The 16,672-nt window shown below is 39.5% G+C and overlaps 1 protein-coding gene across 10 annotated transcripts in view; it reads right to left on the bottom strand.

Annotated features, from left to right (window-relative positions):
* Positions 1-16,672, bottom strand: part of TANC2 (tetratricopeptide repeat, ankyrin repeat and coiled-coil containing 2) — a 361,538-nt gene that overhangs the window by 37,772 nt on the left and 307,094 nt on the right. For all 10 annotated transcript variants that reach the window (XR_010408383.1, XM_064582223.1, XM_064582220.1 and 7 more), the window contains 3 exons: positions 10,018-10,126; positions 1,809-1,931; positions 1,006-1,242 (listed from right to left, as the gene is read on the bottom strand). Coding sequence is in view for 9 of the 10 variants with exons in the window: in XM_064582223.1 (XP_064438293.1) it covers positions 1,006-1,242; positions 1,809-1,931; positions 10,018-10,126 (469 nt within the window). In the remaining variant the exon portion in view is untranslated. The remainder of the gene's footprint in view (positions 1-1,005; positions 1,243-1,808; positions 1,932-10,017; positions 10,127-16,672) is intronic.

Below are 16,672 nucleotides of genomic sequence, written 5' to 3'. Positions count from 1 at the left end.
GCAATAGGAAAGACCCAACTGAGATGAGAATATGAATTCACAGCAGTAGTAATAAAGCCCAGTTGTTCTGTTTTTAGAGATGTTCATTCAAATGAATAGGACATTATAGGTGGACATTATAGGTCTGTGTCACGGTAGACACCTAGGGGTCTGGAATTTCACTGAGAGTCTCAGGTTCCAGTTCTCAAAAGTCTCGAGTCCCCCTTTCTTCCCTGGTGAGAACACTGGACACCTCAGAACGAGGTCACACATATTACTTATATTTCAGTGCAAAACCACCCAAATCCTCAGTCTGTTTTCAAGACTGAAACAAAATATCACAAGGCTACAATCTTCCCCAGAGGCTTACATTGTTGAGACCGGCATTTTTCTTTTCACCAAAATTTTGGAAATTGAGTTCTTTTATATCAGCAGCTCTTGAGATACTATAAAGCAAACACTTTTTCAGAAAGGTCTTCAGAGAATTAAAGTTCACTAGCAGATACACTGCTGAGTACCTCTGGTGGGTTTGAGTATAAACACAGAGTCATGTTCTCCTCACACCTCTATGACGCTGGTCTTCAAGGCTAGGGTGAGGGAGTCTGGCCTCTGTTCTTACCTCCAGGGCTAATTTCTCTTCTCTACACATGAAAGGCTGTGGGCACGGTTCAGTTCTGACTTCCCACGGCAGTCTCTTTGCTCCTTCACTTCTCCTTCTTCCCTCTGTCCTCAGTGGAGAATTCCCTGGTTGTTAGGTGGGGACTTTTTGTGGCTGCTGATAATGCAGTTTCCTAAGTGCCTCCCAAGGGCTTTAGAACCGCGTCCTGCTGTGGTGCGGAAGGGGCAGTGGCAAGTGGGCCAACACTGGGACGTCTGCACAGCCAGTATTCCCCGTGATCTGCGCCCTACTGGGTTTGATGTGCTCTGCCTAGACTCACGAGGTGACACAGGAGACAAGGAAGACTCCACGGCAGGGAGGAAGAGACAGGGAGGAGAGGCAAAGCAGTGGAGTGGGGCAGCTGTTACCTGGGCACGCTTCTTGCACAGAAGTACAACGATGCTCAGGAAGCCAGCTGCCGCTGCATAGCCCAGAGGGGTCAGGCCGCTTTCAGAAGAGGCATCCACATTGGCCCCAAACTCCAGTAGCAGGGCCACCATTTCTGTGTAACCAAGATGAGACTGGACACACAGAATTGGAGCATTATTTAAAACCTCTGTCCGGTAATTAATGTTGGCACCTCCCAAAATCAGCAGTCGGCTGACCTAGAAATAAGTACATAGAGATTACACTCAGGCAAATTTCAGTTGCATCCTTTCAGTCATCTTTAATTAAGTCATCTAGGACCCCACAACAGCACCTAGTAGCACTTAGTAACTGCTTTATTTTATAATCTTCACTTGTTCCTTTTTTGATACTGTGCCTTTAGAAAGGGTTGTGAAATGTCTCCTTTCCACGAACTGCTCAGTCATGAGAGCAGACGCCACCCCACACTATAGTGCGGAACCCAGCCTCTTCTGAGTGAACTGTTGGTCAGAAAAGCTCCTACCCAAACAAAGCCTACCTGAGATCAATTTACTGCCTAGAAGCAGGAGGACCTAATCCTATAAACCAGAGCAGGCTTATAGAAGGTAGTAGCGTAACAGGTCTGGTCCTCAATTCACAGAACAAAATGCAACAATTTCAAATATATTAGATTATCAGTAAAAGGCTGACTGATAGGAGATAGTCTAAGGTTAAGTCAAATATCAGTTAAATAGCCACTTAAATGTCCCAATTTTATTTCTGCACAGCTAATTCTTTAATCTATCTGTAATTCACAAGCATCTACCTTTATATTTGGAGTGTAGAGATTTCGTAAAGATGCCAATGCCATGGAAAGACCTTCTGTACTATAGGAGATCCAGAGACCTTGGAGGATGGAAGATGACACACCAACTTTTTTACTCAAACCCTGAAAAAGAAATAGAGACAGTTAAATTATTAGCCCAGCTGAAGAGTACCATGAGGAGTGAGTGGCTTCTAGGTTTGTTGTACTAAGAAATGAGAATGGAGTCTTGCCCTAACTACGTCCAGGCCCAGCAAAGCCAGTCCAAGGAAGGAAGATACTAATGAAGTCTGGCACCTAATAAGTGAATCTGGGGAGGTATTCTCTTAAAAAAGTTAAGCTACTTCTGCCTGCTTTGTTCCTTGAAATGCCGGTTGTTCTTGCCTAGAATACGTACGTATGTCCAAAACAGCAATTCATGGCCAACCTTGTTTCATTTATACTCCTGACCCTATTCTCCTTTCCCCATCACTGAATTATTTGGAAGCAAATCCCAGACATCTTATCAGTTAATATACAACTATTTCAGTAAATGCCTCTAAAAAGATAAGGGCTCTTTTTAAGACAAAGCCCAACATCATTATGATACCTAAAATTAACAAGGATTCTATAACATGAAATATCCAGTGTTCAAATTTCCTTGACTGTCTCAAAAAGAGAAATAATTTTTTTTCTAAATTGTAATCCATAAAAGATCCATATACTATAACCAATTTTAAAACACTTTAAAAACGTAAAGGGAAAATGAGATTTTCTTCTATTAATTTTTTAAACAAAATATTGTGCACATATTCCATACATGTACACATGCTTTTGCCTCATTCTATTTCAAGAGAGATATAGTAGTCCATTATATGGATGTATCATAATTTACTTACAGATAAGTTAGGTTCTAGAGCTCACCTCTACCGTAGATCCTAGAAAACCAGGAAACTTAGCTCTGATTCCCTCTTTGGGCCTCAGTCTCCTAATATGGACTATGTGTGAGCCTCACCAAGATCTTTTGAGGAACTGTAAACTATATTAACCAATTATACAGAAAAATCATTATAAATTGATATTTATAGTTCAACAGAGGAAGCTTTTAGTAATGGAAGACAAGCTCTATATATTATGGTTTAAGGAAAAAAAGAAAGGGAATCCAACATTTATTCAGTATCTGCTATGTGTCAGGTTCTAAGCTAGGGCCTTTTCATGTTAGTTTCTTTAATCTCCATGACAGTTGAATTTATTACTATTTTTATATAGGAGGAAACAACCCAGAGAAGGCTAAGTAATTTGCCCAGAGTCCTACAACCATTAAAAAGTGGAGCTGGAATTAGAAGCCAAGTCCTTTTAACTCTAAAGTTCATGTTCCTTCCATTAGACCAAGTTAAACCTGAGCCAGGACTTTAATTCTGAATTCTTAGCTGGAAAAGTAGCAACTAAAATAAACAAAGCAGCTGATTGCTGGCTTCTCCCTTTACCTTTAATTCTGAACCATTCTCCACCCTTGAGTGCCTTCTCCAAAATTGTCCTTTTTTATCCTAGACAATCTGATCTATTCCTATGGCTTTGCTCTTATGATTTCAACTAAGCATTATTTCTTTTCTAACTATGATATTCAAAGCACAACTATGACTATGACCTATAATAGTTAACTTTCTCTTAAACACTGACTTAACATGAAATTCCTTAGATATTTTCACTTAATCCACAGAATATTATAAAGATTATCCTACAGAAGAAGAATGCTGGACCAGTGTTTATTAAAGTCACACAGCAATTCTACTTTTGCTCAAGGTCTCCAGCATCAGAGGGAGTTTAGAAAATGTTGTATTTTAGCTTCTCAGAAAGATATAGCAACTCATTCCTCTGCTCAGGGCCTCTAAGTTTGGGTTTAGTTTTCTTGAATATAAATTGCTTTTTTTCTGTGTGATACCCAGGACAGTTTTGGTCATTTAAAGATACCAAAGGAATTTTAAATGAGAAAGCCTAAGATGTTCAGAGAAAAGGTGGATGTTCCCAGAATACCAAGTCCTAATTTTTGCTCAAGGGGACTTGGGTGTACTTCTGGTAATGGTGGGTCTAAACTGGATCCTGCTAAGGACAGCTAGGAAAAACTGTACAAAATTTAAAAATTATCCTCATTGGAGACATGGGAGGAATAACAGGTTGGAGAAGAATTACTAGACCAAGTAAGGATAGGATGGAGCCCAGGAGAGCAGTTTAGAGCTACTTTTCTCCTCGATGTGTTTGCCAATTCTGCAGAATTAGCTAGGAGTACTTTGTAGGTTTTTAAAAAATTTTTTATTGTTATGTTGATCACCATACATTACATCATTAGTTTTTGATGTAGTGTTCCATGATTCATTGTTTGTGTATAACACCCAGTGCTCCATGCAGAACATACCCTCTTTAATACCCACCACCAGGCTAACCCATCCTCCCACCCCCTCCCCTCTAGAACCCTCAGTTTGTTTTTCAGAGTCCATCGTCTCTCATGGTTCGTCTCCCCCTCCGATTTCCCCCCCTTTATTCTTCCCCAAGCTAGGAGTACTTTTGGTAGCTTTGGGATTTTTAGGCAGTGAAATTCTTTTGTATGATCCTGTAATGGTGGATACATATTAGGCATTTGGCAAAATCCACAGAAGCATAAAAAACAGTTAAAACCTAATATAAACTACGGACTTCAGTTAATGATATATCAATATAGATTCATCAATTATAACAAAGTACTACACCAGTGCAAGAAGTTAATAATAGGGGAAACTGTGGTGGGAGAGTGAGTATATAGAAATTCTCTGTATTTTCTGTAAACCTAAAACTAAGAAAGTAAGTCTGTTAAGAAAAAAAAAAAAAGCCTGGGTTCTACTCCAGAACCATGAATGATAATCTCTGGGAGTAAGGCTCAGGGGTGTGTGTGTGTGCGTGTTTAAAGTTCTCCAGGAAAATCTAATGTATAGACAAAATTGAAAGCTACTGGCCATTGATCTAGACCTACAGATAAATCCTGAATACACAAAATTTGGTGAAAAAAAGTTACAGAATTACACAAAGAATATGATTCTGTTTATGTCAAATGTAAAAGTTACTGAAATAATCCTGTATACTGTTTATAAATACATTTCTATGTTGGAAAAATGCAAAATATGGATAAGAAGAATACATGTGAACTTTAGGGTAGAAATTATCTCTAAAAGGGAGAGAAATAGGGCTAACAGAGGGCTTCTACTCCATGTGTTACATTTTCATTTCTTCAAAATAAAGAAAAAGATTTGAAGCAAATATGGAAAAATCTTAGCATCTGTTAAATCTGGTAGATAGTATTTGATTATTCAGTTATCTGTGCTTTCCGGTATGTTTGAAATATAATAAAATTTTAAAGGGGGTGGATAGGGATATTTCTTCCTCAGAGACAAGAGAAAGGGAGGTAAGAACTGATGATACTGTAGATTGATTTTTTGGTGGGAGGAGGAGAGTGGTTAAGGGAAGTCACACTCAATGGCTTTGATTTACTCAGTGACTCATAAGTCAGGCTGTTTTTGGAGTTAGTCGACTTGGTTAGGAGCCAGATAAAAAAGAAATGGAAAAACGAACTGAGTAAGAATAGACCTTGGTAAATGAACTTCAATGAAATGGTCCAGTAACTGGACTACAAAGCAGCACTGAGGGTCCCAGTGAGGTTGAAGTAAATCCATAGGAAAGAAGCCTGAAGTACAGAGCTAGACTCTAGGATTTGGAATATGAGCTTTACTTGTGCTTTGGACTTGCTCTGCTGATTTCTTCTGCTTGGTGGGGCTGACTCTTTTGCTTCTATGAGGTATAAGAGGAAAGAGTTTCAGTTTAGTTAAATTCATCTCAACAGACGTGATAGGCAGGATCCCATTATCAGGCAGGATATAGCCAAAAATAACATGTAATTAAATTCTGAGCTGATGGGTTCTTAAAGAGAACCCTAAGTTCAAATAACTAGAAAAAGTGTTTCTTTAGTATCTGTAACTACTGCTCAGGCAATAAGGGATCTCTTTTTGTCAGAGATAGATGGTAATGGAGTCCCTTCCTTAAATATTTGTTAAGAGTCTAAATTTACAACGCTGTTTATCAGCTGGGAGAAAGCTTGCTTTCTTTATGCCTCTTGAAAGGGAGGCATAAAGAAATGACAGCAATCTCATCTTAGGGATCTTCGCTCTGGCTCACTTACCTTAAGATCATGGCAAAAACTTACCTAGGGGGCTCAACCAATGAGGTTCTTTAAGGCAAAGTATTTACAAACATATCATTAGTGTCTCACCTATAGCTATCCAAGCATCTCAAATAAATCATTACTATTCTTACCTGACCATCCGTGTGGCCATTTTTGGTTATAATGAAAAGATCCTGGTAAACAAAGGGGTTGGCAAACTATAGCCTGGGGCTAACTCCAGCCTTTCACCAGTTTTTATAAATCATGTTTTACTGGAATATGAACATATCCATTTATTTCTATATCATCTTTAGCTGTTTTTGAATTACAATGGCAGAGTTAAGTGGTTTCAACACAGATTATATGGACTACAAAGCCATATTTGCTGATCACTGCTGTAGAGGAATGCTAAGTAACCTCTGAAAAGGTTGTATCACCATCTGGAATTTATGCTCATTATTAATTCTTACTATCAGGCAAGAAATTATTACCAATAATTTTGATCACAAAACCTTAGATATATGTCTAGTACTTTGCATCTTATAATGTACCTCTTCTATATATCTTATATCTGTGATCCTTATAACAATCCTGAGAGTTAGATATTGTTACCATTTTATAGATGAGAAAACAGACTGCTTAAGTGGTAGAGTCTGTACTTGAATCCATGCCTTTTGACTGATGTCAAAGGATCTTTCTTCTACCTACCAGATGCCTACTTATAGCACCTTTCCCCCCTGGCCAACAGATCTGTTCTGGTAAGAAATGTTATAGAACTGACCAATCAAAGAAACATTTCAGAGGGCAGCATTTAGGCAGTTAATTGCAAGAGCACTCTGAAACCCTTTTGGTGGCCAGACTCAATCCAACGAAACACCCTGCATTCCAAGATAGATTGAAATATCTCTGGCCACAATTCACAAACAGACTGCTTTCTTTTCACAGATTTAAAAAAAAAATCTAAATGGCAATTAGAGGATTACAAAAGAACTGTAAGTGCTCAACACCATGGTCATTAGGGAAGTGCAAATTAAAACTACCGTGAGATACCACTTCACACTAAAATGGCTACAATAAGACAGACAGACAATATCTAACAAGTGTTGGCAAGGGCTTGAAAAAACTGGAACTCTCATACATTGCTGGTGGGAATGTAAAACGATGCAGCTACTTTGGAAAACAGACTGGCAATTGCTCAAAATTTTAAACACAGAATTACTATATGACCTAGTAATTCCATCCTGGTATATATCCAAGAGAAGTGAAGACATGTTCACATAAAAACCTGAACACTAACATTGTAAATGTACTAAGTGCCACTGAGTTGTTCACTTTAAAATGGATAATTTTATCTAAAAAAAAAAAAAAAAAAGGGAACAATCTGTAAGCTAACATTCATAGGAACATTATTCACAATAGCCAAAAAGCAGAAAAAAACCAATGTCCAAATGGTAAATGGATAAACTATGGTATATCTACAAAACAGAATATTATTTGGCAGTAAAAAGAATCAGTTGGGGCGCCTGGGTGGTTTAGTCGGTTAAGCATCCAACTCTTGATTTCGGCTCAGGTCACAATCTCAGGGTCGTGAGATTGAGCCCTGCACTGGGCTCTGTGCTCAGCGTGGAGTCTGCTTGTCCCTCTTCCTCTGCTCCTCCCCTCTGCGCATGTGCGCTTTCTCTACCCCTAAAATAAAGAAACTTTAAAAATCTAAAAAAAAAAAAAAAAAAAGGAATCAAGTGGTGATATCTGCTACAACACAGATGAACCCTGAAAACCTGCTAAGTGAAAGAAGCCAGACACAGAAGGCCACATACCATATGATTCTGTTTATATAAAATGTGTAGAAAAGTCAAATCTATAGAGATAGAAAGCAGATTGGTGGTTGCCAGGAAGTATGGGGAGTATCCTGAAGTGGGCATGAGGTTTATTTTTAGGGTGATGGAAATGTACAAATAGTGGTGATAGTTACACAACTCTGTAAATAGACTAAAAGTCAATGATTTGTACACTTAAAATGGGTTACTTTTATGGTATATAAATTATACCTCAATAAAGCTGTTAAAAACAAAAGGAATGAAAAGAGCTCCTTAGCCAGTCAAATATCCAGAATTACAGGCCTACAACCTCGTACTTTTAAGGTGGTTAATGACATTGTACACAATTTTTCATGAATAAAGATAAAACAAAGGGAATTTAAAATTAATTGGAAAGAAATATAAATTAGACTATATGTCACTGCTGATTGGAAGTTCTAAATGGTACTGGTTATAACCACAGAGTCTGTCTTTGCCTTTTCATGACCCTCAACTGATGGGGACTGAAAATTCTAGCAGTCTGGGAGAAGCTAAAGTGAATCAACAGGGAGCACTGGGCATTTAAAGGACCCTGAAAAGTGGACCATCAGGAAAGCCATAGTCCAAGTCTACATTCTTCAGGCCACAGTCATGTCATCACCATATGCTGCACACCCAAGTATTTATGGCCTGAATCACACACGGAGCCAGTCTTATCTCAGGCAACCATGTCGTCTGCAGCAACATAAGATAAAACCGTGTCAACGATAGGAGCGTGTGGTTTAAACGTAGGTTTCCATGTATTGGATATAATCACACTGGGTCAAAGAAATTTCATATCATTTATCTGTTAATGTGGCATTTGTTTATTTTATGGTACAGAAAAGACAGAAATCAACTTCTTTGCATCTGACCCTAGGCAGATGGTGAGGCTAAAAGCTTAAGTGTTTAAAGCGGTAATGCTTACTACTTACGTTACTTTCCTATCTAACTGAAGGATAATGATCTCAGAGTTTGTAGAAGTAGCAGAGACTTTTTGGTCCACTTGAAGTTGGAATGAGACACCTGGCCTGTTATTTTAGTCTCACTCTGCTACCGCTAAGTAAGGTCACTGGGTAGAGTCATTTTTGGTACAGCGATTTGTTAGATAAGACAATTATGATTCAAATAAAGGACTTGTCACCGTGGGTTCCACTTCTGTATGTCTGTCGATCAGGCTTCTCCGGCTGTGCGCTTATATACTGGGAAGAATTTACTAGGCTTTCGGAGCTGCCCTTAATGCCATCTTTCTCTCTGAAGAGAACTGTTTTATCTTCAACGGTATCCCTTGGGGGGTGGGTGGGTGGGGGGAAGTCCGACACAGAGAACTATTTAAGATACTTGTATTTCTCCATCCTGAGGCAGGAAAAGCACTACTGGAGGTAGCAGATACAACAGCAAGCTGTGGGCTAGAAAAATCAGGAGAACAAATTTCTTTCCTGACTTTTGTGCTTTATCCCACAACTGTTACTTAGACTCTAAGTTCCTTGAGATTAGGGACTTTATCTTTTTCTGTTTTGTATCCCTAGTACAATGCCTATGTAAGTGCTGAATGAACAGATGAGCGTATACATGCACAGACAGACAAAGTATGTTCTGTCCTCCGGCACTATGTATCCACCCCGGCCTTGTGAATGCTGAGAGAGGGAAGCTGATGCCGTAGAGTTCTTAGAAGTTTTGAAACTACTGAGAGAAAAACCAGGATTACAATTTGAATGGAGAATGGGGGAAGTAGCTCAGAGAAAGGTTAATGTTGGTTCCAGATAAATAGTTGGAAAATCGTAGCACTAGGAATATTAAAATCTTCATAAAACAATTATAAGAAAATTGAAAGAGTAACTGCTCTCAGTGATTTTTTTTTTTTAGACATTGTGAAAATCTGCAACTAATTGCTACAGCGTTCCTGTCTTCAGGAGATGGTAGGTCATATATGGAGTACACATATATATGTGTATGCTTCTTACCTAAATGATTATCCATGTATATGCTTCTTACCTAAATGATTATCCATGTACATTTCCTGAAAATCTAGCAATCTGCTAAGCTGGGAGACGACAAATGTGGTTCTCTTTTCTGAAGGCCTTGAGAGGGACAGGCCACATTTTATAACAAAAAGCAGGGACTACACTGAAATGAGAGTAGCTTCATACACAGTGTTAAGGAAAGCCTGCCGGAGATAGAAAGAAAAAAGCCTTCAACTTTTCTTAATTACCTTAAAAATGTGTGCTTTGAGGATGTGATGTCCCAGTTCAATAGTCTGCTGTCGGTTTAGTTTTCCCTCTTGGCGGGAAAACCAGAAAGCAAGTAATGTGTGACCACTCCTGCAAAGAAAAAGAGACTCATTTTAGAACTGTAATGCCCCCGTTCTGCATTGGGTGGGGGACTGTCCAGGTCCAGCCATACCTCCAGCAAAACTCTCTCTCATTCAACCAGTTTCTTAGAGTAGGGTACCTGCTGCTGGGCAAATAATGGATTTTGAAAGGTCCCTAGCTTTTACCAGTCCTTTACCCAGATCACATGTGTGAATATCACAAAATGTCATTTCTAGTTGGCTTACACCCATCCCACACACAGATGGCATTAAAAGATTCATTTTTTATTTTCTGTCTCTGTGAACTCTCCTCTTATTTTACCCATGCTTTAAATGTCAGTGCTCCTCAGGATCTCCTTTTTGGTCCTAGTCTGTCCTTGCTCCATTAGCTCATCCATCCTGAGAGCCTTCACCACCACTGTGTCTTCTTCTTGATCTAGACTTCCGAGACTTACACCAATATACATCCAACTGTTTGTTGGATTTCTCCACCTGGAGGTCCCACATACCTCAAGCTCAACAAGTCCCCAGACGGATTAACCACCTCTTCCCCAAGTGAAGTCTTCTTTGATCCCCTCCACCTTCCCCACAGCTGAGAAACAGGGAGTATTTTCTTTTTGGTACAAGCATTATAGATTGTATACCTCTCTTGTACAGTATGTAGCACACTATTTCATGCTCTCTCCTCTACTTGACTGTAGGTTTCCTGACGGCATCCATTCCCCCTTCTCCTTGAAAATGGATCCCTAATCTCTTAAGAAAGAGAAAACTCTCTTTTCTGCCTCTGCATGTTGTCTTATCAGTCCATGATACTCAGATCTGCCATGGCTCTCTCGCAATCATGGGGTCATCTGGTCTGAAGACAAAGCTAACAGAAGGGCTAAACTAAGAGAACTGGAGAAAAATAGAGCCTAAGCCCTGACTGTATGGCATCAGAAGCTTCCCGAAGTTTGGACTTGTTATATGAAGTAATACATTTATACTTTACACATTATTGTATACTTCATACATTTATAAAATACATGTATACTCCATTTCGGTTGGAATATTCTAGTTCTTCTAGCTCAAAGCATCCTAATGATATATATTCTTTTTTTCAAAAAGATTTTATTTACTTATGTGAAGGGGGGTGTGGGGAGGAGCAGAGGGGGAGGGAGAGAGAGAATCTCAAGCAGACTCCACGTTGAGTGTGGAGCCTGAAGCAGGGCTCAATCTCATGACCCCGAGATCAGACCTGAGCCAAAACCAAGAGTCTGATGCCCAACTGACTGTGCCACCCAGGTGCCCCTGATATATTCCTTTAAGTGTGAATGTATGCATGCATGTATATATGTGTGTGTGTATGTATATAACATGTGTGTGTATTTCTATTTACATTATGACAGAAATTCTGAGTTATTTATATTCCCTGGAGTGCCTAACACAGTGTATTGCATATAAAAATTCTCAGTAACATTTTTTGGAAGCAAGAGAAAGCTGGGTATTAAAGAAAGGGTGCTAGATCACCTTTGGGATATGCCTTCTACATTTGCTCTAGCCTGTAGGAACTGCAGACACTTAGGACTAAGACTACTGCCCACCAGGTTGGTGCTCAGTAGAGTTCTTTATGCCACTGGTAACAAAACTCTTCTATTCCTTTCACTTGGAGTGTCACAGAAGAAGAAGTGAAACCATTGTCTCAGTTCAAGTCTAATGAATTAGTCAAAAAGAAGGAAAAAGAAATAGCAAGTAAGTTTTCATTGATAATACTTCCCTAAAAAGAGGCCCAAATATCTACTGGATGATTTTCTCTCACTGGCTACTCTGCCAGGTTTAACCAAATTTGGAGATACCTCACACCAAAATCTGAAAAAACAAATACATTTTAAATTTATTCTTTGATTTTTTTTTTTTTCCCCAAGGTTCAGTAAAGACTCTGAAGACTAGAGGATGGAACAACTTAACCAGGAATCATTATAAAGAGATTTCACTCCAAAAAGACTTTAAAAAGGAATTCTATCATGTTCTAACCTTGAGCTTCAAGAATTTCTGAATTCTAGTGGATATGAAACAGTCCAACTTATTTCACTGGATAAAATAACCATAATGGAAAGGAAGTTATTTAATTGAAAGAAAGTCTCAGAGAAGTGTAGCTTGCATGAAATCATCAGTATCATCCGAAGGTATGAGCCCAGATCGTTTTATATTCAAAAATCTGGAAATTGCTACTGAACTTTTATTTATCCTTTGAAAGCCCAATTTAGTTGGTAGGCTATTTTAATAGAGCACATTAGAAGATGACACGCAACATTTATGAAGTGTCCTATCTCAATTTCTCAAAGTCCTATCCAGTTATTAACACTGAAATTACTGTAGCCTCCCTGGTGTAAGAATTATTACTTTAAGTGACTCATCCATAGACTCAGCTACATAATACTAGAACCCCTGAATACAGGCCTCTGACCCACTACCTACGCTTCAGGCCATGCTCATCAGGGTTAAGATAAAAAACTCACATGTGACATGGAAATGAATTAGACACAGAACTGACGTTGCCCTAGTGCTTTCATTTTACTACCGTAACTAAGAAATCCTGGTAAAATGTATTTCTTTAGTACGCATTCCAGCTAGCTAGAGAGGATAGTGCTTGCGTTTACTGTTGTCGATCTGGCACGAAGGAGAAACAGCAAGCAACATGAATCAAGGCAAAGATGAAGGTGACAACTGTAGTTCATTTCCTTTTGGACACAAGCATATCACAGTATTCATGAAAGAATGGTTCTGATCAGTTCATTGGAGTTTATGGTGTTCAGGACACGAAGGAAAACAGCAATTTATATTATATGCTGGCATTTCCATCTGTCCCTTACTGTTCTGATAAGAAATGGCGCCACCAGCTAACCTACCATCTGAATGTGTTACATTACACTTGTCTGTGTTTGTTTCTGTTTTCTAATTATTTGCTCACTTCCAAACCTTACTCCTCACTCCTAGCCTCGCAATTCTGAGATTACCAGCAGCCTCTTCATTGGTTGTCTTTTAGCCTTTGAGCTTTATCTTTTTCTTTTTTCCCTCCAGCATTAGGCCTTATTGACTACCTCCCCTGGAACTCTCTTCTCTTGACATCTGTGACACCACCCGGGTACTTTTTCTCCCATTTCCTTCAGTGATGTAACTTCTCTGCTTTATTTCCCATTTCCTCTTATTTCCTAGGTCTCCTGGCTTCGGCTCTCACCGCGGTGACATCTCTAGCACAGACATATTGTTTTGCTTCTCTAATTGCCTGCTGGACCTCTCTTCCTTCAAATGATCATTCAAATCACCTGTCATAATGACACTACTTGAAGCTGAAGCTCTCCCTCAAAACCAAATCCATGTAGGATTTATTTTTTAATGTACTGTCAGTCACTCAGGCATAAAATCTAGCAGTTGTATTTCTCCTCTCTTTATACTTTCTCTCTTGGATAACTGCAAGAGCCTCCTTCTCTCCACTCCCTGCTCCCTGGCCCATGCCAATAATTTACAGTGCAGAAACATGACAAAAAGTCTGCTCAAAATTCTTCAATGACTTTATACTTCCTCCCATACATAATCTAAACTCCTTAGCATGGTATTCAAAGGCTCGCCATAATTTGTCCCTTGTCTATTTGTCTTTACCTTTTTACCTTGTTTCCAATTTCAGAAGGAGTAAATTATTCTAGGTTTTCAAACACGCTTTCCCTCTGCTTGTAATTTTCTTCCCCTTTTAGTTGGTCAGGGCAAACTATTTCTCATTCTTGAAGTCTCAGTTCACACCGTCTCCTCTGTGAAGTCTTCCCTGGTCCCACCAGATAGACTCAGGGGCTCTTTCCCTTAGATTCTTGTCCTTGGTACACATCCCCATCACACCTACTGCAGCACATTACCTGTCTGCACGTCAGTCTTCCCACAAGACTGTATGGAGGCTAGGGGCGCCTGGGTGGCTCAGTCCGTTAAGCGGCTGCTTTCGGCTCAGGTCATGATCCTGGGGTCTTGGGATCGAGCCCCGCATCTGGCTCCCTGCTCAGCGGAGAGCCTGTTTCTCCCTCTCCATCTGCCTGTCACTCTGCCTACTTGTGCTCTCTCTCTGTCTCTCTCTCTGTCAAATAAGTAAATAAAATCTTTAAAAAAAAAAAAAGACTGTATGGAGGCTGGAAGCCATGTTTTTCACACATGTACTCCTAGGCAACAGGAACACATATTTGTAGAATGACTGAATTAATAATACCATAAAGTTGCACACTACCTTATGGTTTTAAAACTACTTTAACACTTTTTTAGATTCTCACAAACACCTGTACTATAGATAGGACTAAATATTACTCCTAATACTATGGTGGAAGACGGAGACTTGGCAAGACTGAAGGACAGCTCCCAGCTCACATGGCTGGGATCAAAAAGAGCTGGGATGAGAACCCAGGGTTTTCTGGAATCTAGTTCTGTTAACACATTGACGAGATTCGCAACTTGGTTTTCATTTCTGTGAGAAATGGGCATATTTACATGAAAAAGTCAACCAATATAAAGAGCAGTGTATTCATTTGTATGGTATAAACCTCAAATTCTTAACATAATTAAAATCAGCAATTAATTTTGACATTTTTTGATTGGCATTTTGGGAGAGACTAGTTAAGAAACAGAGGGAACCCTCATCAGTGTGACAAGAGTTTAAGCATGACTGAACACGACTGTGTCTTCCCTCTATAATTAAAGACAGTAGTAATCAAAGTCAACTTTGGTGTGGGTTCATATGTGGTGATAAAGACCAAATGGGGGGGCAGTGGTGAAGGCAGAATTATTTTCACATAGTTTATATATAATGAGATCACCTTGTGATTCAAAGTTACATATCAAACTTCCCTGTCTGCATTCACCGTGCTGCCTCTTCATCTCTGAAACAAAATCAAAATAGACCTATGTTCAATTCCTAGTTCTGTCACTTAGAAGCTTTGTAACCTTGGAAAAGCTACTTAACCTCTCTGTAAGACAGGAATAGTGATAACGACCTCTCAGGGCTGTGGTGAGAATTAAGTGAGCTACATTAAGTGAGATGTATTTTTTATTTCTTTTATATTCTCTGTAAGAACTAGCATAGTGCTATACGTAAGGAATGAATATTAACCACATGACTTTATACATATTGGAAGATAACTGTGTGCTCAAACAGAACTTTAATCTTTAAATGCGATACCTTATCCTGAACCCCAATCCTTACCCCTCTCACACCTTGACTCCACTACCTTCACAACCAAAAGAGAAATCCACACATCAGGTAACAGATATTGGGTATGGGTGCCATTCACTGTTAGTCAATGCAGGAAAACTTGGTAGCGTAATTTCAGGCAGAGAGGGGAGAGGAAGACAGAGTTAACTGGTCCCTAAGAAATAAAGTAAAAGTTAAGCTAACAGGAGGAATATAAATTTCTCATGTAGACCAGAGGTTTTTCAAGAGGATATTAAACTTCATATTTGGATGGATTTGCTTTTAGGTATTTTAGGGGAGAACCAATCACAGGTCAGAGTTGAAGAACCCTCCCCCCAGCACTGTCTCCTCTCCCCTATCCTCCTGGATGTATATGTTCTGACAAAAGGCAGAAAAGGTAGTATCCAGAATAGCAGAGGGTCGATCCTACCTCCATTCTCCTTTGCAGGCATCGGCAGCCCCTTGATACGGATTATTGGAGACAAGTGATGCTCACCCTTGGACACCGACAGATTACAAGGCAGCAAGGAGCTACTCTTACAGAATAACCCTGTTTCCCTATACCTCAAGACTTCAGAGCTATTGAGTCTTTTAGAGGGAAAAAAAAAAAAAAAACCCTTTATAAAGCAAGAATCACCCTCTCTTCCCTCCGCCCATTTAACGGTTTGAAAACTGAAGAAGAGTTGTTTTACACAAAATATATAATGGCACTGTGATTGTTTTTCTAATAGATTTTCGCTTAACACCCCAGGGAGACAGCTAGACTTAAAAGTTCCTATTTGTAGTAGGGAGACATGCTAACAAATGTTTAACTTAAGTATTTCCAGCATGGATGTTTTCTCCATTGTTCTAGTTGCAGTCACTGATGTGTAGTCACAAAGATTTCATTAGCTCTTATGCTGCAAGTCGATATACAACCCGTTAGTGTTTCAGAGAAACACCACTTAGGTGCTATTCTTCTGTGCAGTGCTCAGATGTGCTAAAGTGGTATAGTTAGAGCCTGCTGCCAAGGTGCTGCTTACAGTCTAAAGCCAGCTCATCTCTTGTGTAACTCGGGCAGAAATAATGTGTGTTGCTGCTGTGGATGTCTTTATGTACAGAGGCAGATGTGGGGAATTATTCAGGGAGACCTAGTGGAATCGGAATTATGGGGCAGAGAGCTGCCTCCAGAAGATCTGTGCTCCCTTTACAGCCAACCCTTGCTGCTGGGAGGTGGCTACTCCACCGGGAACCTTGCATTCACTTACTCAAGTGGGGTCGTGGACGGAGTTCTGGCTAATGGAATATAGGCAGAAATTATATTCATCACTTCAGACCTGGCCCAGAAAAATTTTCTCCTTTGACTTCCGTGACCTT

The sequence above is a fragment of the Mirounga angustirostris genome, unplaced genomic scaffold (assembly GCF_029215605.1).
Source record: "Mirounga angustirostris isolate CCGP_5_RB_7025 unplaced genomic scaffold, mMirAng1.0.hap1 SCAF_17, whole genome shotgun sequence".
Lineage (NCBI taxonomy): Eukaryota > Metazoa > Chordata > Mammalia > Carnivora > Phocidae > Mirounga > Mirounga angustirostris.
This window is presented reverse-complemented; position numbering and strand designations above follow the sequence as displayed.